The sequence below is a fragment of the Sphaerodactylus townsendi genome, linkage group LG08 (assembly GCF_021028975.2).
Source record: "Sphaerodactylus townsendi isolate TG3544 linkage group LG08, MPM_Stown_v2.3, whole genome shotgun sequence".
Classification (NCBI taxonomy): Eukaryota; Metazoa; Chordata; class Lepidosauria; order Squamata; family Sphaerodactylidae; genus Sphaerodactylus; species Sphaerodactylus townsendi.
The window spans coordinates 74,126,064-74,148,911 of NC_059432.1; the positions used below are offsets into that span (position 1 = coordinate 74,126,064).

The 22,848-nt window shown below is 40.7% G+C and overlaps 1 protein-coding gene across 2 annotated transcripts in view; it reads right to left on the reverse strand.

Moving 5' to 3' along the window:
* The window catches only part of LOC125437584 (glypican-5-like), a 495,530-nt gene that overhangs the window by 342,178 nt on the left and 130,504 nt on the right, over positions 1-22,848 (reverse strand). For both annotated transcript variants that reach the window (XM_048505298.1, XM_048505297.1), the window contains exon 3: positions 21,299-21,993. In XM_048505298.1, coding sequence (XP_048361255.1) covers positions 21,299-21,993 — 695 coding nt within the window. The remainder of the gene's footprint in view (positions 1-21,298; positions 21,994-22,848) is intronic.

Sequence of the window (22,848 nt, forward strand, 5' to 3'; positions counted from 1 at the left end):
GCTGATAAGAAATCTGGAGAACCTTCCCAAAGCCACTAAGCCACCGATGGCTTGGATTCTACGGTGAATGCACCAAAGCGGTTAGGGAAAGCCCAGTTTCGTTTTGGTACGGGGCCATGTGGTTGGACCAAGGTAACCTAGAATCACCCAACAATGTTCCTGCTATCAAATCATGTTGATTATATATCTTGCAGAATGTCAATGTATGTCCTGGCAGCAAAGAAAATAAGGGCCAATGTAGTTTCTGTGAGAGCAGTCTTCCAAAATTGATTTTATTGGTTGATATGTAGTTTTGATTTTTTAAATTTATATTTACTGTTTTAAGGTTGGGGTTCTGTGTGGTTTCCGGGCTGTATGGCCATGTTCTAGCAGCATTCTCTCCTGACGTTTCGCCTGTATCTGTGGCTAGCATCTTCAGAGGATCTGATAGTAGTAAAGGGAAGCAAGTGGAGTATATATATCTGCGAGTAACGATGAAGATAGCAAGGTCAATAGGTGAGGGCATCTGAATAGAAGTAGCCTGGCATGTGAGTAACAATGAAGTATGTAGCATGTGAGCAACAATGAAGATAGCAAGGTCAATAGGTGAGGGTATCTGAATAGAAGTAGCTTGCCTTTGTTCCCTTTGATTGTTTATTGTCTATAGTCATGCTGTGTTTGTGTGGAGCTGATTAGTCACTATCTAGTGTTTTTCAACACTGGCAGCCAAGTTCTGCTTATTTTCATGGTTTCTTCCTTTCTGTTGAAATTGTCCATGTGCTTGTGGATTTCAATGGCTTCTCTATGTAGTCCGATGTAGCGGTTGTCAGAGTGGTCCAGAATTTCTGTGTTTTCAATTAATATTCTGTGTCCAGGTTGGTTTATCATGTGTTCTGCTATTGCTGATTTTTCTGGCTGAAATAGTCTGCAGTGTCTTTCGTGTTCTTTGATTCGTGTCTCAGCGCTGCGTTTGGTGGTTTCTATGTAGACTTGTCCACAGCTACATGGCAGTGATGGGATTCAAAAATTTTAGTAACAGGTTCCGATGGTGGTGGGATTCAAACAGTGGTGTAGCGCCAATGGGGCTGGGCGGGGCATGACGGGGCCTTGGCCAGGCATTCTGGGGGTGGGGCATTCCTGGGCAGGACTGTGGCAAGGATGCACGGTGTGTGCGCCCCAGGTGCAGTTCCCCTTCGCCCCACCTCTAGATTCAAATAATAACTGTTTAAAGTATTAAAAAAGCAATATACCATATGGTAGTGTATTATTTCTTTTTTATATAATTATATTGATTGATTTTAAATAACATAAGGAGAGGAACCAACTAATTGTCTATCTCTCTCAACCCCCCTCAAATAAAACATCCTATATTGCCTCCCTCCTTTCCATATTTCCCTCCCTCCCTACTTTCTACTTCTCCTTAAGATTCCTATAACGACTTTATCTATTCCACTTGAAAGAAAACTAACAGAGGGACAGATCCAACATCCTTAATCCTTAATCTAAAAGAGTTGTTTAAACTCCTCTCTTTCCAATATAAATTTCAAGGGGGAAAAAAGAAAATGAATAATCTTTACTTATAATACTTTCCCAACCTTTATACCAACGAACAAAAAAATAGAATTACTATATATTGTATTATTTCATACAGTTCATACACACATGGGGGGAGGGTGCCATGGGGGGCAGGGGAGCTGCAGGGGGTCCTGGGGGGTGATTTTGCATCCCCCACTTGACGAGATTTGTTGTACCCAGGGACAGAGATTACCCCCTTGTCCCTAGTGGAGTTAATCATTAATAACCAGTTCTCTGAACTGAGAAAATTTTATTAACCGGTTCTACTGAATAGGTGCGAATAGGCTGCATCCCACTTCTGCTACATTGTATGCGGTAGACTCCTGCAGTAGCTAGAGTATCCCTCTTATCCTTTGCTGAACGTAGCATTTGTTGATTTTTCTTAGTGTGTCTGTAGATTGTCTGTAGGTTATGCTTCTTCAGTCTGCCTATGCAGTCAGTTTTAAGGTTGTTTATATTATTGTCAATTTTAATTTTATAATGTTTATATCTATATTACAAAGTGTCATATTTCTTAAGGATGCTTTGTAAGGGTCTGTGGCCATATACAAATAAATTTTCTTGACTATGGTAAATGTATATATACTTGTTACTTGCATGTTGACTGTGTTGAATACATTTTAAAACAATTCATAATGCTTTTTTGGTATTCATTGCAATTTATAAAGTGGTACTTCAACCTGCCACGCGCCACCAGGACCAGAAGCAGCTAGAGGGTATATGCTGTTGTCCTATAGTAAATAAAAGTCTTACAGTGCCATTCTAAGGAGAATGACACTCTTACAAGTCCACCAGAGCTAATTAGGGTAGAATGTGTAACTCTGATTAGGATGGCACTGCTACTCATCACATCTCTGCCCTCTTTATTCTGCCTCTTTAAATGTTTCAGTCTAAATAGTTAGGTCAGCTGATCCATGGATGTCTCCAGCAATATAATTAAGATCTGTCTCCTCCTGATTATACCAGTTCTCAAAGAGAGGGAAGGGTTCTATTTCATCTACAAACTTATTTCCTACTTAGTGTCAGGGCTCCACTGCTAACTTTCCTGAGGCTGAGAGCTTTCCCTTTCACTTCCCCATCCAGAGGAATATCCTTCGCTTCATCCATTTCACACAGCTGTGGAAACACAGACTTGCCTCCTGAGATACCCATATAGATATTTCTAGTTGGTCAGCCACCACTCACCCCATGAAGAGGTGACTTGCCACAGTAGTATTCTGTCCAAAATCCCTAGCAAAATATTTAATGGCGGAATATGACTTATTGTCTGACTGTTTATATATAAAACCTCCCCCATTCCCACCCCAAAAGATTTTAATGGCGGAATATGACTAATTGTCTGACTGTTTATATATAAAACCTCCCCCATTCCCACCCCAAAAGATTTGAATTTTGGACATTCCTAAAAACATGAAAAAATATGGATTGAGTTTACAACACCTCAAAATACATTTTTTCCAATATTATTTTATTTAACAAAAATATCAATTATTAATACTTCATAACAATTCACACTTAGTTTTGTATATGGAGAAATACACACACACAAAGAGAGAGGGGGGAGGGAGGTGCACGGAATAATTGGGTGAAAGCATCTAATGATGATATTTTAAGAAGAAATCAATGAACCCACCGCTGGTTAGCTCTTGTAATAATTATGCTTTTGGATCCCAACAATATTTTTCAGTATTGTCGGGCTGAGACCTGAGAGATCTGGATTCAAATACTCATTGAGCCATAGACTTATTGAGTAGCCTTCCCTGCTATCAAAATAAGTATATGGTACAATGTTGCATAGCTATTGCAAGTACAAATAGAATATAAAGCTTGCAAAGTAAGACCACTAGAAGCCCTATATGGAAATTACAAATAATGAAGTCCCAAATTACAAGCCCACTAAACACAACTCAGTTTCAGAATAGACAAAGGCATGTGAAGGAAGAGATCACAGTGAATGTGTACACACACAAAATACATTATCTTAAGAACTGCACTATATTATTACTCCAAATGAAAAAAATTATCTAAATACAAAATAAGGGAAAACTAATGACAGAAGGGATGGTGGTAGAAAAATCTTTCCTTCTGACTGTCAATCCAGCTGGCTGTGCAGTCACTAGAATGTGTACCATATTTATAATCACTTTTTTTTCCACTGAGTAACTCCTATAGGGATGTCCTCGAAAATAACACAGCTCTGGAGAAGAACATTTGTTACATGAATCATCTCATTGGCAACCAAACAGTTAAGAAGGCCCAAAAGAAGCAAGAGAATTAGCTGTTGCTAAAACAATTTTATGGTCCTTTCCACTTGACTGGAGATAGTTTGTATGGCTGACTGGAATCTATTCAAGGCTGTCAAACATCTAACACTCCCATAGCTAGGCGCCTTACAATGAATAACAAGCAGGCTAGCTGTCAATACACTGGAACTGCGTTTTTCATCAAGAACTGGACCCAAATCCAGCAACATTCTAAATCTATATTTTGATGCCTTGTTAATTTACAAAGATCCCATCATTTACCACAAAAAAATCCCCAAATATGTTAAAACCCATAAGAAATCCAAAACTCAGCATCCACCAAACACATTTAATGTGCCTGCTATTTGTTCACCTTGTCATCAGGTAGCTCTACCAGAGAGGATAAAACATTCATCCCTGCCCCAATGCAGGTTTCATGAATATTTATTTTGTTACTCTATGAACATCAGGTCCAAAGGCAACACTGATCCCTGTATCCTGAATAGAGCTTGAAGGACATCATTTACTGAACTCCCTAGCTAAGGCAGCTTTCCCTTGTATGGTGGGAAACCTCCTCATGGGAGGAAAGGATCGCTCACTGACTGGCCCTTGAAAAGGCATCCTTGAATTTTTCTGCTCAAAGCTGAGCATCAGCCAGGTGTGGCCAAGGAGGCAAAATGGCACGTGGCCAAAGAAAGCAACTGAAAAAGAAAAGAAAAGAAAAAACCCATATATGCTAGGATTTCTTTAGCACCATGCAGTTCATTTAAATTAATGTTTTTCTTCAGCTGCACATGAGTAGTGGAATACATTGTTTTATCTATTAATCTATTAAAACAAAGAGTGATTGGCTGTTAGGTTTGTTGACAGCAGATGAGGATTGCCTGTAGTGGTACACTAAGAAAAGAAGTGCCTGTGCTTCTGTTCTTAGTGTTCTCTCAAAGTCTCAGAGAGTGCTTTATGAGGCTGTTCAACCCACTTAATCAAGCAGTTCATTACCAGCTGGCAAGTACTCTTTGTTGTTATGAATTCATTCTGAACAAGGTGGCTATTCAGAGAGTGGCTATTTCCTTTTCAAATCTGGAAGCTTTACTGGGTATTAATCTCCGGTTGTATGATGTATCTAAACTCTCCAGATCCTTTCTTCAAGATGCCTGTATCAACAGAGTAGTAGCAGTACATAATCCCCTCAGGGAGAGGAGTGGCTGAGTAACATGACTGAATGTGCGACAAGAGGATGAGGCCATGAGAGTTCCCTTCTTTAAACAGATGTCCTTGCACCAAAATTTGCTATTCCTAAACTCATTTTGCAAAATGTTCACTTAGGACTTCTCATACAGAAATCTGGACTACTAGCAACAGTACTACTTGGAAGAAGTACCTTGATTTGGCTTAGTTAAAGAATAAACACACATCTTTTTCCTACCGGCAATGCCCACATTACTGACATATCATGTATACCATAGGAAGATGATAAACATTACCATCCTGTCTAATGAAGGTATGTCATAAAATATATACTCCGTGTTACTATTATAAGCACTGCTGTCCCTTCCAATCATATTTGAATTTGATTGTCTCTTGAAGCTCCAAGAAATCTAAGCAATGAATTGCTGAAGCCATTCTGCTTCTTGGAATTAACATTTTTAATAAAATAACTGGAAAGTCAGCTTAATATATAATTTCTATTCATCATAATTGGATGCAATATATTATTGATAATTTTGAATTACTATCCTGTCATGCAAAAAGTATACCAGATATCTCCCATGCAATTAATTTTTATTTCCTATCTTTGTGGAGATCAATACTTATGGCCTGGTTTTCATTTTCGCAAAGGCTTCTTAATTCCCACTCGGGGAGAATCTAATTTATTCTCTGTCCAAAGCTGTTTAGTGCTGCTACGTTGTAACAAGGCCTCTGTATAAATGAGTATTGAAATCTTGCAGGAAGTATGGAGCTTTCTTGACAGAAATTGTAAAATTAGCTTGTCAACAAGTATCTCTCTGAAAAGGTAGTATAAATATTATTAACATCAATAATGAAAAAGAAATTGAAAGTGGGGTTCTGCTAGGGCTCCAACCATAGCTCCCTTCAGTTTTCTTAGATATATACAAACATTGCCTTCTAAATACCAGGAAGTTGTTCTGACAAAACATTAAATTCTCTGATTCTTGGATTAGCTGTGCATTGCCCCACACAGATTAAAATAAAGACACAAAACTCATTAAAAGCACTAAGCAAAGATATGTTAACAGCCGACCTGTGCAACTTATTTTCTCAATCAATCCTGTAGTGTGAATTCCTACCCGAAGGATTGTAATATTTGGGCCATCTAACCTTGATTCTGAACTTGAAGCAGCTTAACTGCTGCTGCATGTTTTTCCTGCGCTAAGAGATCAAATAGTAGCTCTTCAACACCACCAGCCAATTGGCCATGCTGGCAGGGGCTGATGGGATTTGTAGTCCATGAACATCTGGAGAGCCGCAGGTTGCAGACCTCTGCCCTAGACAGTTTAACACAAAGATTCAGATTACAATGCCCAGTACAAAAGGAGATTCCACCAGGGCCAGGTTTCCATTTTTTTTTTGAAGGTGGGCAAAAGTACAAAATGACACCCCCCCCCTTATTATATACATAATTTATGTTTATATAGGTATGTAATTGAAACCTCTTTTAAATGATGTTGAAATGTTAATGAACAATTACATTTTTACATTACTTTACCTATCTATAATGTTTGAATATTTCCTCATCCCCGATGTAACAGAAGCTCCTCAGAGCTTTGAGCAGATAGAGCAGTATCAGCAGTGTGCCATTACCAGACGGCACCCAGAGCTTGCCCTGGATGCCACCCCCCTGCCCAACCCCCAGCCAAATTCTCCATTGCTGCAAACCCCTGATGAACTCCCCCTGCCACACTCCCTCAAATCAATACATCTTTTCTCCTCTGAGGGGGCTGGGTCAAGCTGAGCTTCGGGAGAGTGGTGCGGCTATGAAAGACTGCCTCATTTTGCAGGGCCACTCCTCGGGCCCACAGCCCACCTGCTGTACCGGCACCCAGAGGCACCCAGTGAGCAGGCCAAGGGCTCAGTCAGCAGCACCTTTTCCCCTTTCCACAGGTGGCACCTTCTCAGTCAGGACATAGCCACCATTTCTCAACACTTCTGGCTGGGTAGGTGGCAAGAAAGGCAGCCAGAGCCCCCATCCACCATGGGGAACACACCTGGCACTCTGTGCCTCTGCTTGCAGGGCTTCGGCTGGGGGGAGTTCAGGAAGGCAGGGGGAGTTTGGCATGGGGCTGGGCACAAGAGGAGAGAGAGGGTGGGAGCAGGGGCAAAATGCCAGGACCTAGGCAAATGGTGCCTGGGTCACATGCCCCCTCTCACACACACCCCCATATATGTCAAAAAACCTAGAGAGCAGATTTGTGTTAAATATTCTTCCTGATTACCATTCTCATTGGCTGGGTTGCATGCAGCCACCAGCCATGTTTGTGCTCAGTCTAACAATCCCACTCCACATCTCCATATAGGGCTGGGAGAGAGAACTAGCTGCCTGTTTAGCTAGATCGGGGACGGCTTCCTTCTAAAATGTAGCATGCATTTTGAATCGTCCTGCTTTCCTTCCTAAATTAATTATTATATATTTTAAAATGCTGAACTAAGACTTTAACAATTTAAGTTTGTGGTTTTGTTCTTTAAATGTACAAACACACAACTGTTGAAAAAATGCAGAAAAATACATAAATGTTGTAAAAAGTGATCTAAATGGAATGTCAGACAAGGACTATCATTGTTCTCACTTAAAACGTACTTCTGTGATCTTTCAACACTATCATTCCCTGATTTAGGGACAGCTCCTGACATCTAGGGTAAATTAGGGCCAAAATCCACATTATGTTTGAGACATGTTGGATCATAGGTGCCTCACTCAACTCATAGTTAAGTGTTGAAGGGTGGGGGGAGGGAGTAACTTTTAAAAATGTCTCCAACAATTTCAAACATTGTTAACAAAAAGGAGCAACTTTATGCTTCCATCCTACACTATTTTTGAAAGTGGACAAGGGAAAGGGGGGCCACGTGCCCATTTTTCGGCCTTCACATATCCATTTGCAGGACACATGGATCCAAAGGAAGAGGCAAATAGACATTCTCATGGACTGAAGCTAAATTGTCTATCATTTTGGAAATGACAACACAAAAAATGCAACAAAAATCTGAGTTTATCATGCCTCTGTTTCCTGTGCTATTGAGATTTCTTGGAACTCCTTTGAAGTAGATAATAGAAATAAAAACAGGTCCTATCTTGGTGGATTTTCTTCAGCAATACAGAGGTGATCGTACATCACACTAGTGCTTTTGGGCTGCATATTGACTAACAGAAACAAAATCAAAATGCTAGTTTCAGCCTATCATTCACTGGACACCACCTGATAACCATGGGCCATACCCATATATTGTACCCGCACATACCTGAGTGCTGCACAATTATTGTGCCATACTAAATCATTCATAACTGACCTGTTTTATCAACACAGGAAAATCCACTTGTCAATGATTGCTATACCTATGAACCATGCACGAAAAAGTGAAACCATAATCTCCAATTATCCCTTCTTAAAGATGCTTTTCAGAAGTGTTGGGCTGCCTTTGAGGTAAAGTGTTAAGCCTGATAAAGTGACTGGAATTTTTACTGATGTTTAATCTGATATAATTGCATTGCAAATGTATACCACTGAATACATACTTATTTTTAGACTGGATGCTCTGGGAACCTCTGTGGTTTGGTTGGCTAAACAAAGAAGCACAAGGTGTAAGAGACTCAAACTTTCATTCTAACTGAAAATTTGGCATCTGTGCATTCAAAAAAAAGGAACTAAAGACTCAAAGCGTACATATAGAGTGGCTAGAGGGAGAAATTCACATAAATTTACAACTCTATTCTAGAACAGTTGACTCTGAAGCAAGCTATCCTTGACTTAAATTCCCATAATTCCCTATAACTGTCTGTTTTGATTTCCACAGTTCACAACTGCGTATGTCCTATTTTAAAAGAATGTTTATATCTCCACCAGGACTTGAAAAATTAGACTGTGGAGGTTGATGACATAATTATGCCAAACAAAAAAAATTATGGGATAACGGAATGAGACAGAAAACGTCTCTCAGAACATTCATTAGAACGGGTGAAAGAACTAATGCCTTCATTTAAACAAAAGCAATACCTTCTCTCTCTCTCTCTCTCTCTCTCTCTCTCTCTCTCTCTCTGTGTGTGTGTGTGTGTGTGTGTGTGTGTGTGTGTGTGTGTGTGTAATTTAAGCAAGCAAACAAATAACATTGGTCGTTTCCGCACGGGCATTTAATGGCGGCCTGGAGACGGCAAAAACGCCATCTCCAGGCCACCATTCGCACAGGGGGCGCAGCTGCATCGCAGCCGCGCCGCCCTCGCACCGCGAAGCCGGCGTTTCCCCAGAGCGCTCGGAAGCGCTCTTGTTGGGGAAACGCCGCCTCGAAGCCGCTGCCGAGCGAACGGCAGCAGCTTCAAGACACCTCCCCCACCCAGCACTTACACTGTCCCCGGGCCTCCGGCGTGTCGCCGAGGCCTGGGGACACGCCCCCCTGCCATGCGCTGCTGGAGCAGGCACGCAGGGCCAGGGGGCATGTCCCCAGGCCTCGGCGACACGGCGGAGGCCCGGGAACATGCCGGGTCAGCCGGGCGCCGGCGCTCCGCGGTGCCGGCTGCCCGGCTCTTTCCAGGACCGTCCGTGCCGACGGTCCCAGCGTCGTCGGGTCAGCGTCGGAAACGCCGACCCGGCCGCTTCCGCATTCGTGCGGAAACAGCCATTGATACTTGGACTCAGTATTTTACAACTATCAGCAAGACTGGGGAAAAAACTTGTCTCTATGATTGTCAGCATAAAAGGGTTTACAGTTGAGAACCAGTGTGATGTAGTGGTTAAAATCAGTGGTTTGATTCCCCACTCCTCCACATGACTCCACAGTGGCAGACTCTTATCTTGTAAACTGAATTTGTTTCCCCACTTTTACACATGAAACCTGCTGCAGGACCTTAGGCTAGTCACAGTTCTCTCAGAACTTTCTCAACACCACCTACTTCACAAAGTGTCTATAGTAGGGAGAAGAAGGATAGACGCTGAGAAAAGTTCAGTATAAATCCAAACTCTTATAAATGTACTATATAAGAACTACAGCAAAAGAAATATTGAAACAATAGTAATATATCTGTATTTGGGAGGAGTGGGTACATGACAAACAAAGGGTTCTATATAGAAAGTGCTATGAAGATTTCCACCACATTCACAGGCATTTGCCCACTGAACTACTCTTTTGTTTACCTTTGTTAATCATTCCTATAATGAGTTTTTCCAATTCTTATTCTGCTCCATAGTAACTATGTGAGTTAGATTATTATTATAAACTAGGAGCAAAGCCTATGAACTATTATAAACTAGGAGCAAAGCCTATGAACTATGAACAAATACTATGGGCCCTAGAAAACTGTTAGTGGGTTAACAGGGCTAGTTGAGGGAACCAACCCCCTCTATCTTTCCTCCCACCTTGACCCACATCATCAGCTCCCTCCTCATCTTTCTCCTCTTCCCAGACCGCTGCTTGGGCATGCAAGGGTTAATGGTGGAACCCTTCCTGCCCCTCCTCCTCCCTCTGCCCCATGTCACCTGCTCCCTCCTCCTCCTCCTCCTGTTGCCAGATACCTGCTCCCAGATGCTTGTATCACCACACAACAGTTAATGGTGCAGTGTTTGTGGCTGCCAGCAGTCATGACCCTCCCTTGGGGAGCTGCCAACACCCGATCCTCTTCAGGCAGCTGCAGACAGTACAGTGACTGTAATTATTCAGCAGTGGAGGAGAAGGACAAGCACATGAGAGAGTGAGTAACCTTCACATTCTGCTGTTTTGTTTGTGTTGTTTTTTACCTCAAGTCATGTGTGTGGTGACTGGCTGGAAGTGAGTCATGCATGGCGACTGGCTGAAAGTAAGTCTTGTGCAGGGACTGGCTGGAAGTGAGCCATCACCACTATAGCTAGCCTTTTATATAATAAAATAGAACTAAAGCAGTTACTTTCCCAGTATTTCAGGAGTTCAGCAAAGACTGGAGGACATAAATGTTTTCAGCATCTACATTCACTACTCTGTTCAGTGAATGACACTCGCACTAAATCTTCACCAGTCTTCTCCAGTGAGACAGTAACTTCCCTTCCTGCTAGACTGCCTCCTGTCAATACTTCCGTAATGTTGAGGCTTCTGTGTGTGAAGCTGTACAAGAAGACCATTTAGAACAGTGGTTCTCAACCTTCCTAATGCCGTTACCCTTTAATACAGTTCCTCATGTTGTGGTGACCCCCAACCCTAACATTTATCCATTTTACAGCTGGAGAACACTGATGCAGAGAGTCTTACACGCCCCCTGTGAAAGGGTCATTAGACCCCCAAAGGGGTCACAACCCACAGGTGGAGAACCACTGATTTAGAAGATGCAGCTTTTGTGAAGATGATAAATGGTACCATTTCATTTATGGCTTCCATTTCATTTATGGCTTCTACCCCATGGATTTCTTCTCACAATTCAAAACCATTCACAATTCAAAACCATTTTGGTCTGTCCATTTTTAACAAAAAGTGCAGAGAAAGGCAACAAGGATGATTGAGGGATTAGAGCACCTTCCTTATGAGGAGAGGCTGCAGCGTTTGGGACTCTTTAATTTGGAGAGGAGACATCTGAGGGGGGATATGATTGAAATCTATAAAATTATGCACGAATCAGAAAATGTTGACAGAGAGAAATTTTTATCTCTTTCTCACAATACTAAAACCAGGGGACATACATTGAAAATGCTGAGAGGAAGAATTAGGACTAATAAAAGGAAACATTTCTTCACGCAACGCGTGATCAGTGTTTGGAATATGCTGCCACAGGAGGTGGTAATGGCCACTAACCTGGATAGCTTTAAAAAGGGCTTGGACAGATTTATGGAGGAGAAGTCGATGTATGGCTACCAGTATTGATCCTCCTTGATCTGAGATTGCAAATGCCTTAGCAGACTAGGTGCTTGGGAGCAGCAGCAGCAGCAGGCCATTGCTTTCACATCCTGCATATGAGTTCCCAAAGGCATCTGGTGGGCCACTGCGAGTAGTAGAGTGCTGGACTAGATGGACCCTGGTCTGATCCAGCAGGCTCTTTCTTATGTTCTTAACAACGTATTTTTTTCTCTATGATTTTTCTTTGTGCCTCTTTAAGGTCATCTTGAATAACCCTCTGGAAGCACCTGACGATCTTGTTTCAATTGACTTAGGGTGGGCTTGATCTAGATAGCTGGGCAACTTGAAGAAGGAACTTGCTGTGCATGTCTTCCTTTGGTCTTGTGCTTGTTTCAGGACCTGTCTTAGTCCAGCCCTGATATGGGAGGAAGACTCATCAGATGGAGGGATGCCACCCTTCCCAGCCAAGGCTTGACAGCTTCCCACTTCCAACTCCAAAATCAATCCTCTTCCCTTGTACTTGTCCTTTCTTCTTTTAAATCCATGCTCCTTATCTTCTCCTTCCACACTGGGTAGTCTGACCTCAAAGTCTCCTCCTGCAAACCAACTAGCTGTAGGTGAACCCAGCTGGCACCATAAGGCAAGTGGGATTTTTTTTCCAGCATGGTATACAATTAGATTCTAGCAGACAACACTGAAAAATAATGGCCATGATTGCTGATGCTGCAGATTGTGGAGGACCTACATTAGCTGAAGTAGTTGGGCAGCAGCCAGCATCACCGAACAAATAGTACTACTAAAAAAACACACAGAGTCAAACAGTGGCTTAATATCTTAATGGCAACCTTTCACACCTGTTAGGCAGGTAATTCAGGCAGCTCCCTTGGCTTAAATGGAAAAGATCATTATAGGCTATTTCTGCAATTCAACCCAAAGCTCTTTTTTTTTGCTTGCAAGTGCTGTGAGCCCCTCAGTTAGGACAGTAAATGCTTTGCTTAACCTTTTTCACCAACTAAGTAAAAATAGCCAACTTTCCATTATTCATTGCCAAGTCCTCAATTAGCTAAAAAGAAATTATTTACGTTAATGCATAGCCTTCCCATAGCTTTTTTTAAAAACACCCTTAACCGTTTCCTCAAAAAAGCACAGTTGTTAATTAAAACTGCCTAAGGGCACATGAAAACAAGAAGTAAGGAACTTTTATTAGAAGACATTTTCCATAACTACCATATTTACTGTTGAATAATACCAGGTGTTTCTGTAATAAAATTAACATAAGACACATAATCCTGAAGTAGAAAATAAAGCTGAACAAATAGCAAATAAATGCTTCATAGGAAAGCTGACGATGAACACAGGATACATACAGTGAATATGATTACTTCAAGTGCCATTTTTCAATCACTAAGAACCAGGGAGATGATATCAATTGGTCAACTTAATTTTTAAAAATAATTTATTGGTGGTGACACTATTTATGGTACATTTTCACAACCATTTCAGCATATGGAGGTCATGGAGCATCAGTCAACTGGTGTTTCTTCTCTGAAACCCATAGAGCAGGTCAGTCAACACCCATCACGTGTTTTTTGCTTATAATTGCAAATTGCCCTGGGTTATATATGGCATACCAAAAGATGGATGCACAATGTGATGTTTTGTATGCACACATATGCTTGTGGCTACCAAAGGATGGATTTTTCCCTGTACTGAATTGAGCAGTTACACACACACACACGAGTTAGACTCCCAGTTAAAGCTGTGGTAATCACTCCACAGATCAGGGACAGCCACATTCACACTTCCCATCAATCAAAAAAGCCACACAACTACTGTATACCCTGCACACCACAACATCAAAAGTAATATAGTAATATTAAAGTTGTAACTCTTTCTATTAAATAACTATAATTTTATTCACCAGAGTATCTCTAGGCATGCCCAACTGTCTTTCCTGAATCTTAGCCAGCCATTGTGCATTTGGAATGAGGAAAACGGCTTGCACATCAGCCTTATGATACAAGCAATATGCAAGCTTTCATGCTCTCCTGAACTTTTTATTAGGCTGGATTTTAAAAAGTAAATCCTTCTGTATGTTAAACATTCTCTTCATATTTTACTATAGTCCTATAGAACAAAGGGTAATCAGAACCTCTTTCCATGCCAAGTTTACCTCTCCTAAGGAATTTTGTATTGTGGGTTAGCATTAACCAGTGGTATGATCTACTTCACCACCTCATTCAGCTGCATATGTTCATATAGCTAGCCTCACACACAGAAACCCTACATCTCCACAACCTTGATATGATCATCATATAGACTAGTTGTACTGTATTAAAAAAATGTTAGTTTTATCTTAGGCCCTTTCAATGATGAATGTATTGTTCCTAAAGAAATTTCCCACAAGGGGAGGACATTCCAAGAGGAATGGTCCTCAGAAGACTCAAATGTGACATGTCAAAGAGCGACATATTGCTTCTGAGCTACTGGATGAGTATCAGTGATATAAAGGAAAAAATTGTACATGTCACACAGTTAGATGTTTAAAAGTAGCTAGGAATATTTGTAAATGTGAAATATATGAAGTACAAACTGCTCGAAGATATAATGCTCAGTAAAATTTAAACAACAATAATTTTAACATCAGAAGTGAAACGTTAGTTTATGGGTATCAAGACATTTGAGAAGATCAGTGATGAAGTAAACTCCCATGTACAATTAATATTTGAACTGTATGCTAATCCGTAGATCTCCAGACCCAAGAAAAAGATACATTTTATAGAAATAGAGATTGCATATAGATATTCTGAAACCGTATTTGAAAAAATACAGAACATTACTTATAATTTCAGTACTATTAGTTCTAACTAAAAGGGATATAGTTAATATTTCACAAGAATATTATGTGTCCTGCATAACAGGACAAATTTGTAATTGGTATTATAAGAAAATCTATTTAATATTGGCAATGTATTATTTATTTATTGGGGGGCGTGGTTAGGACCTTGAAAACATACATTTTTTAAAAAAAGCCAAAAGGGGAAAAAATACAAGGCCGATTACTGATGGGGAGGTTCCTGCAACCTCAAAGAGAATTGGTCATGGAGTCTTTGTTTCAGGGCATATTATTACCCTCCTTCCTCTTTGCAGTGGGACAAACATCACCTGTCAGCCCCTCCCCCCGCCCACTTCCCCACAGCATGACATCAATTTAGGGAAAGGAAACAGCTGGTTAGGATGGCTTCCCTCCAAAGCCTTCCATAGCAAAATGGAATCCCTCCCCAGATCACAACATGAATCTCCCCCCTTCTAATAATCACACTGCTTCTCCCCAATCTAGCATCAGTGTCCTTCTGCAACTTGACAGCAGCAGCGCTACTGGAGAGATTTTGAAATCTGATCCCGTCCCCATCCCCACCCCCAACCTCGGCCCCCACTCCAGCTTTGCACTGGTGCAGACTTTCTTGAACAAATTGAATTGCTCTTTCTTAAGAGGCACCCACAACTCCATGAATCCTCCCTCCACTGCACAGAATGTTTAGGACAAAAGGGTTTCCGTTACAAAAGGCTACACAGATCTCCTTGGTCAGTCCCTTCTACCAGTGCTGAGAGCTGACCAAGGAAGAACTAAGCTTCAGCCACACTAGGTGCAAAGGAAGGCAGGCATGCAGGTGGTGGAGAGGGACCCATGAAGAACAGAGGACAGGAGTCAGCCCACCTGCTGGGCCCTGCTCATCCGTGTCTCTTGAAGGAGCTTCACATAAGGAGAGGTAACAATGCTGCTGGGCACTTTGGGCATGATGTCCCCCTGGTGGGAAACCAGCTCTGCTAAGCAAACATGCATATATTTGCTATGAAAAAGGCAGGTAGGTGCTTGCCCATATTTGCTTAGTCAGTTTTGCCAGTCTGCTAGCAGCACCTGGCAGCGGAAGATCTTTTCTGTGCATTCTGCACCAATTTACATTGGTGTAGATTTATCGATATGGTCATTTAATTTTTTTAATCTAAAGATATACAGGAGGAGGAAGGCCATAGGCAATAGAAATGATCCAGCAGGACAAGAAGTAGGTAGGTTTGTTTCCTAAAAGGACAGGTGCCGGGACTCATGCTTGGTGATTGGAAACAAAGCCTGCCTTGTCACCACAGCTGCTTCCTCCCTCCCCCACAAACCTTAGACATGTTTGTGCATCCTTCACAGTTAGAGGAGTTGAGGGGGAATGGAATGGAATGGATGAGGAGGGGAGGTAGGAAGAGGGGGAGGGGCTGCTTGCAGCCAACCCAGTCTGCTTTCTGGTGACTCAAAGAATGAGGACAGGCAAACCTCAACAAGAAATGGGAAGGAGTCAGCAAGGGGGAAGCATACAAAGCAGCACGAGGGAGTGGGATGAGACTACGAGGGCTGGCTGTAGGTAGAGGAAGGTCTGGGCAAAACTGCCCACTGGCAAATCTTTTCTGCTCTGGCAGCAAAACAAGATTTAAATCATGCTGTAAGTGGTTTCACTAGCCACACAGAGAGTGGAAAGTGAAAGTGGGGCTCCAGAAAATACATCCGTACAAGAAATCTTGCTGCGGTGAACACTGGCTTCTACTAATGACTTGCTCTCTAATTACAATCATAATATTAATTCTTACTTATTCTTACTAATAAGGTTACACTTTATTATATGTGTATTTTCTTGTTCTTCAATTCCACAACACCACACATTATCAATTCCTTTTTTCCCCTTACACAAAAGTCTATTGGGAGACTTTAAATCTAGCTGCCTGAATAAATTGGAACCAGAATGCCCTTTCTTTTTTAACTTAACATTAGCTTTTTAGATTGTCATCTTTGAACTTGTAATTTAGGAGGAATGGTTCTGGCGTTACACAGGATATATTGGCGAAACTGGAATATTAATTGTTTCTTGGCACACTCATGGCCAAATTAGGGTTTCAAGGTGTGTGGGTTTTTGTTTTGTTTTTTACTATTGGGCGGACAGGATAGGGGGCAGCTTTCATTGTTGCCTCTTGCCACCTGTGTGATAACTGAAAATAATTTTTCATAACTGACTTGGGTGATTTTGCTGTAATCATTCTGCCATGCATCTGAGAGGCTTTGTTAAAATAAAGAACATCTGTATTTTCCTAGGCCATTTGATTATTTTATAGCCAGAGCCTGAGGCCAATTCTGAGACAAACTTGTCAGGTAAGTACAGTGTTTTGTTCTTGGTCTCCAAAAACAAGACAATTGGTAAGTGATTACTATCTAGATGTGCTCCTACATTTAAATGGGTCATGTAGATTATGTAATATCAGAACTAAATCAATGGTGCTGGCTCCACAGTCCAACCAATATGTAAGCTTCTCAGGAATGTCTCTTGTGACTACACCATTCAAAATAAATAGATCTAGTCTATTAGTTAATTAGGCTAATAGAAATCCTTTCCAGATGGCTTTTTATGTCTTTGGACTGCTTGGGAAAAAGGAGATCTATTTTTTTTCATACAGCACTGAAATATAAATAAAGAGAATCATGAAAAGAGTCAATTCTGCCATTAAAGTCACCTGATATAATGGCAGGAATATTAGGACATATCAGTAACAAATTGGTTAAGTACTGTCCAAACTTATACCAGTGTTCTTGTACTGTTGATTTATCTCAGTGGGGTGAGGGGATGTAAACATTTATTACTACAATGGTTAAATTTAATAACTACAGCCTGGGCCCACTGATCACATGATTCCAGTTCAGTGATTGTGGCCAGAATTTTTGTGGAGATAAGAATAGTCAAGTTCCCACTTGGTCTATCCCTTCCATCTCACAACTGAAGAATGGAGTTCACATGTGGTACATCCATCAACCATCACCATGTCCCTAGCCCAGGTTTTTTTAGAACAGTATAATGTCTAATGGGGCTATTTAGTTTTTAAAGGAGGATTCAGCCCTATTAGATGCCCAACCTGAAATGTTCCAAGTAAGAAATCTGATGTTACCCTTAGTCAACAAATATCAACCCAACAGAGTCAAGGGTGCCTCATCATTTGAAATGTGATCCAGGTCAGCATCTGCACCATCTATTACTAGATCTTGATGCATAGAATTAATTTGGTCATTACTTAGTAGAACTAAAGGTTTTAATAGGTTCTGTTGAGATCCCAATGAAGTAATTATCTTGGAATCTATTATACTGATGGAGGGGGATGCCTGAATCTATTTTTTGTACAATGGATAGGGTCAAACTGTGGTAGGTCATCAGCAGGGTCAATTTCTACTTCAATATTGTTCACCCTGCTAGCCTTTATTTGGGATGTTCTGGTGCCAGCCATGATTTTCCTCTTTGATATATCAGCTTTAAAAGTTTGGGCTTGTACATTTGTCAAAGAAGAAATATTATGCATTTTGTCTGAGTCATGGAAATTTGCACACCACTATCAGAATCAGAAGTGGGGCAGGCTTATCAATGTCTTGAACTTGGACCTTTGACTTAGCCTTAGTCATTCACCTCAAAGGGAAAAATAAATTAAGTGACTCATCTGGGAATGAAGATTCTGCAGTGAGCTCTTCAGGCTCTCCAGTGTAGAGGCAACATTTGCTTGTTCCCCCAAAAAGGTTACTCCCAAAAGGTTAATGTGCTGCAACTGAACAATTGCATCTGTTGCCTTTAACATGTGCATAGTGATTTCTGATTTAAGCAGAGTTTTTTCAGTTTCTTGAGATAAGGTCATAGCATTGTCTGTAGTATTATCGGGTACTTCTAACCCAAGGCCAGTGGAGGGACTCATTTCACCCAAACTTCCTAAGATTAATGGTTGCACAGTTTTGTCAGCAAAGTTTGTCCCTAAAAATTCCAAAGGAGAAAAGTTGGTGGGGTTTGTTGCCTGGACAAAAGTTAGAACTCTCAGCCCAAACTGAATTTTTGGCAGACTTTCAATTCTCTCAAGGTCAACATAGCAAATTTCAGATTGTACGAGTTGGCTCAGGGAGTATGGGTTAGTTCTTTTATTTACCCAGCAGACCTCGTGCAGATGACTGTATGTTATTCATAATACAACTTGATTGCTTTGCAGTCCTGATTTGGAACCCATAATTTTACCTTTCCATATCATTCTTCTCCCTATATAAACATATGAAGTTTCATTCTTAAGAAGGGAGACAGAATTCATGGTCAAGTTTATCATCAGTACAGTTCAGTTGTTGTAAAATAGCCACAACAGTTTTGCTGGTGAGGAGGTCTCCTACAAATTTGAGCAGAGAGTCTATTTGAAATTCCTGGTCACACCACCACCACTTGAGAAGATGACCTTCTGACCTTGAGGGTGATTCCTGAGTATTTATTGTGTCACTCTCCTCAGGAGGTTCATCAGTGGTGGGAATAGATGAATAACGGATTCCTTGTCTGGATCCAGAGCCTTGTACTTATTGAGGAGGAGAGGTTAGCAAATTCACTTACTAATTCTTTCATTAGGTCATCAATGCACAGCTGTTTAGCTGGTTTAGCAGAAAGTATCTAAATTCCTTTTTAGACCTTTATTCTTCTCCATGTTTAGATTTTGCAAACCAAACCACTTCTCTGTAAAACAGGAATTCCAGCTCACACTCTCTCACAGCAACAGAGTTTATTACTGTAGTTGGACAATTTAACACAATACGGAAATAATGGTCCAATTATCCCATGTAGACGAAATAGTCCAGTTAGTCCAATAATCCAGAGCAGATAAACCAGGTCCAATAAACACATTCAGAAAGCTAAAACAGCGGAGCAGCTGTGTGAGGCTGTTCATCCATTGCCATATTACCTCATCAACAGCGTTACTCTTTGTGTAAGTCCAGCCCACTGCACCATTAGCCACGGAAGTAATTTATGGCCTCAATTTCAGCTCTTTCACTGGAGATTTTTCAGTTATATGTTCACATAATTTACTATGTAATGTTTTCACTAATCACAGGATGTTGAAAAGATGGATTCTTTACTGATTTTTATTTGCTTTAAAATTTCTGTATTTAAGTACTCCTGAATATCCTTCATGGTTACTACTCCATCCCATCCCCAAAACATGTTCCCTGAAGCCTCAATAATTGGCATTAAAAATCCTTTAAAGTGCAGTCCTAAGCAGAGTTACCCCCTTGTAGCAGTATAATCCTCAGAGTTATACTAAGGGTTTCCATGTTATTGCTGGGGGTAAAAGATCTCCAACCCCCCTCCTTGTTGCCTCTCAGCTGGGTAGTACAAGAAAAATGGGAGGGGAGGGAATGAGGACAACCATAAGCATCTCAACATACTGATGTCACTTCTGGTGCAACTATAAATTATGTCTCCATGATGCTGGTGATGTTCTACCATTCAGTCAAAATACTATGTTAAACCACAGAGTTTCATGAATGCTACAGAATCACAAGCAATGTGATGTTATCACATCCAGTTGCACCTGAATTGACATCAGCCCATTGTGTAATTAGGTTGCCAGGAAGCCCCTCTCCCTTCCCTGTGGTGAGTCTCCTATTGATTGCTAACCTTATGCTGTTTAGAATGGCACTGTAAACCAGTTAAAACCAGTGGGATTGAAGGGTTCTTAGGATGGCACTGACAGAAACCTCAATAGAATGAATGCATTTAATTTGTAGTCCCACTTTCTTAAAAATCCAGTATTGATCCATCCCCAGTACTGATTTGCCGCCTCCTCATTTCTGGAACAACCACTCAGTAATTTTCTTCTAGAAGCAAAGTCTGGTTTTAAAAGAACAGTTAATGGAAATGATTGAAATGCATTTACATTAGTTATAGCATTTAAAACAAAAAAGATCAATTAATTGTTTATAGTAAAATCCTTTGCTTACAAATGCAAGTAGGCTTTTTTGAAAAAATGAAAAGAAAAAAAACAATTTTAATATAAAAAACTACTTCTCATCATGCTCTGCTATCACAGATTACAGGAATCAAAATTAGTTTTTTTAAGTCCAACAAGTAGTCTTAATGTCAAAACTCTGATGTAGATTGTCTACTCATTATCTCACTTTTCCCATTTTTTGCTAAACCAATTCAACTACTGACATTTCAATTTAAATAATAGTACTCAAGTAGTCTCTTAATTGCCTTTCAAAATTGGCTCCTATACTCTGTCTTAGATAAAGATGTTAGTACAATCAGTTGAGGTGCAGAGGTTGAGAAGATTGTATGCTTCCACATTAAAAATATAGTCTCATGCAAATATGAGAATGATAATTCATTTGTATGAGCTGCCTTTGTCAAAACCATTATTTTTGAACATGGTATTTTGACACAAGAGCATGCCTATCATCAAACTTTCCAATGGATTGGGGGAGCAGACCTAGGTAGGCACTAGGACCCAGGCAGAGCATTCTACAACAAAGAAGGTCTGGCATGTCGAGTTCTGGGGTACAATCTACTAAAGAAACAACAAACAATTAGCTTCAATACATTTACAAAAGAATAAAAAACACAACAGGAGTTAAAATTATTTTGGAGAATAGTACTTACAGTAGCAGAGAGCTGTGGTCCATTCAGTTGTGAATACAAGATGGCCTCATTGATGGAGGACCGAATACCCACCAGTGCCAGTTCCAAATCATGAGATCCAGCCATTTCATTAGTGAGATATTCCAGGGTATAAATGTATTCCCTCCACTGTGCATCTAGTTCTGATACACTAGCAAAACATCCCCTCATAACATTTAAACAATATCCTTCACAAGGTCTGATGAGCGTGAGGCCTTGGCAATGAGGGCAATATTGCATCTTCACTAGTGCTCGGCTACATTCCTTTGTCAAAGTGGCATGCTCAGTAGCATTCAGCACTTCAATGCCCATCACAAGGGCCTGATTAAACATTCTGCTTGCCCAGAGAGACTTTGCCAGCTCTGTTACGGCTTCTTTCGAATACCGTCCAAACGGGTTGATATCTTGCCGAGTTAGCCTCAGGCACTCTGTATACTCTTCTGACAAATCTGTAATTCCTGGGTTAATTAGGCGGCTGTAAACCAAAGGGAAGAGGCTGTCAAAGAACCGGGAAAATGCACTTTCCACTGTGGTCTGAGCACCCAAGAGGTAGAGAGAGATGTCGGTAAACAGCTCTTTGACAGGTTCAACTGCCTCCTTTGACATGGATCTGTAGACAGTCTCAAACAGAGAAGTTGTGTGGTTCTCAGCCAAGCGAAGCAATGACTCAAAGGTTGCTGCAAAAAATGGAGACATGGAAGGTGGAGAGAAAAGTCAATGCTTCCTTATCACAGTTTAGTAACACAGACTATAACCTAACCAACACAGACAATAAAATTATATCAGTCTATTATTGTACTGATAGTTTGCAAGTTTATTGGGCATTTTGTTTCTGACCCAAAATTTACAGCATTTGAAGGAAAAGCTTATTGACTCTGATAGGCTTTGGGGAATGCATCAACCCAAGCTGTTGTGGATTTTAAGACTTCTGTTCCAAGATCAAAGACAGTGTGCCTTTTGAATGGCTAGAGGCATTTCAATGTCACATCAGTTTCACATGTGAGCCACTTTCAGAGATGGGAGGAAGTTGATCTCAAGAGTGAAACTGTCAGATCAACATTGCTTTGGGTAAGACCCATATTGATTGAAAAGTGACATTCAAAGCAGCCTGCTGGCAGTTCGCTAGACTACACCAGCAAGATTGCTACAGTGTGTTTATTTGTAATTATCTAAGTAAAGGGCATGAAAAGTGAATGTGTTTGTATAAAGGATTAGACAAAACTTGCATTTAAAAGCAACCTCAGGTAATCTGGAGCAGCAACTCAAAGAAGACTGAAAGTAATTAATTGTAATATTTATAGTGTAATACTAAAGCAGCTTTTCATAAGGTTTTATTAAAGCAGAAGTTTTAAACCCATTCAATTAAATGGACTCACAGACAAAACTGTATCTTTCTTCAAACAGATCTGCATTCCAACATTTTATTCAGATATAAAGATGTCTTAGTCCTTTGTTATTTATGTATAAACCCCCACAGCTTGCAAACACAGGGCTTTGCTTCCTACTTTACTGCCACATCCATCTCAAACACT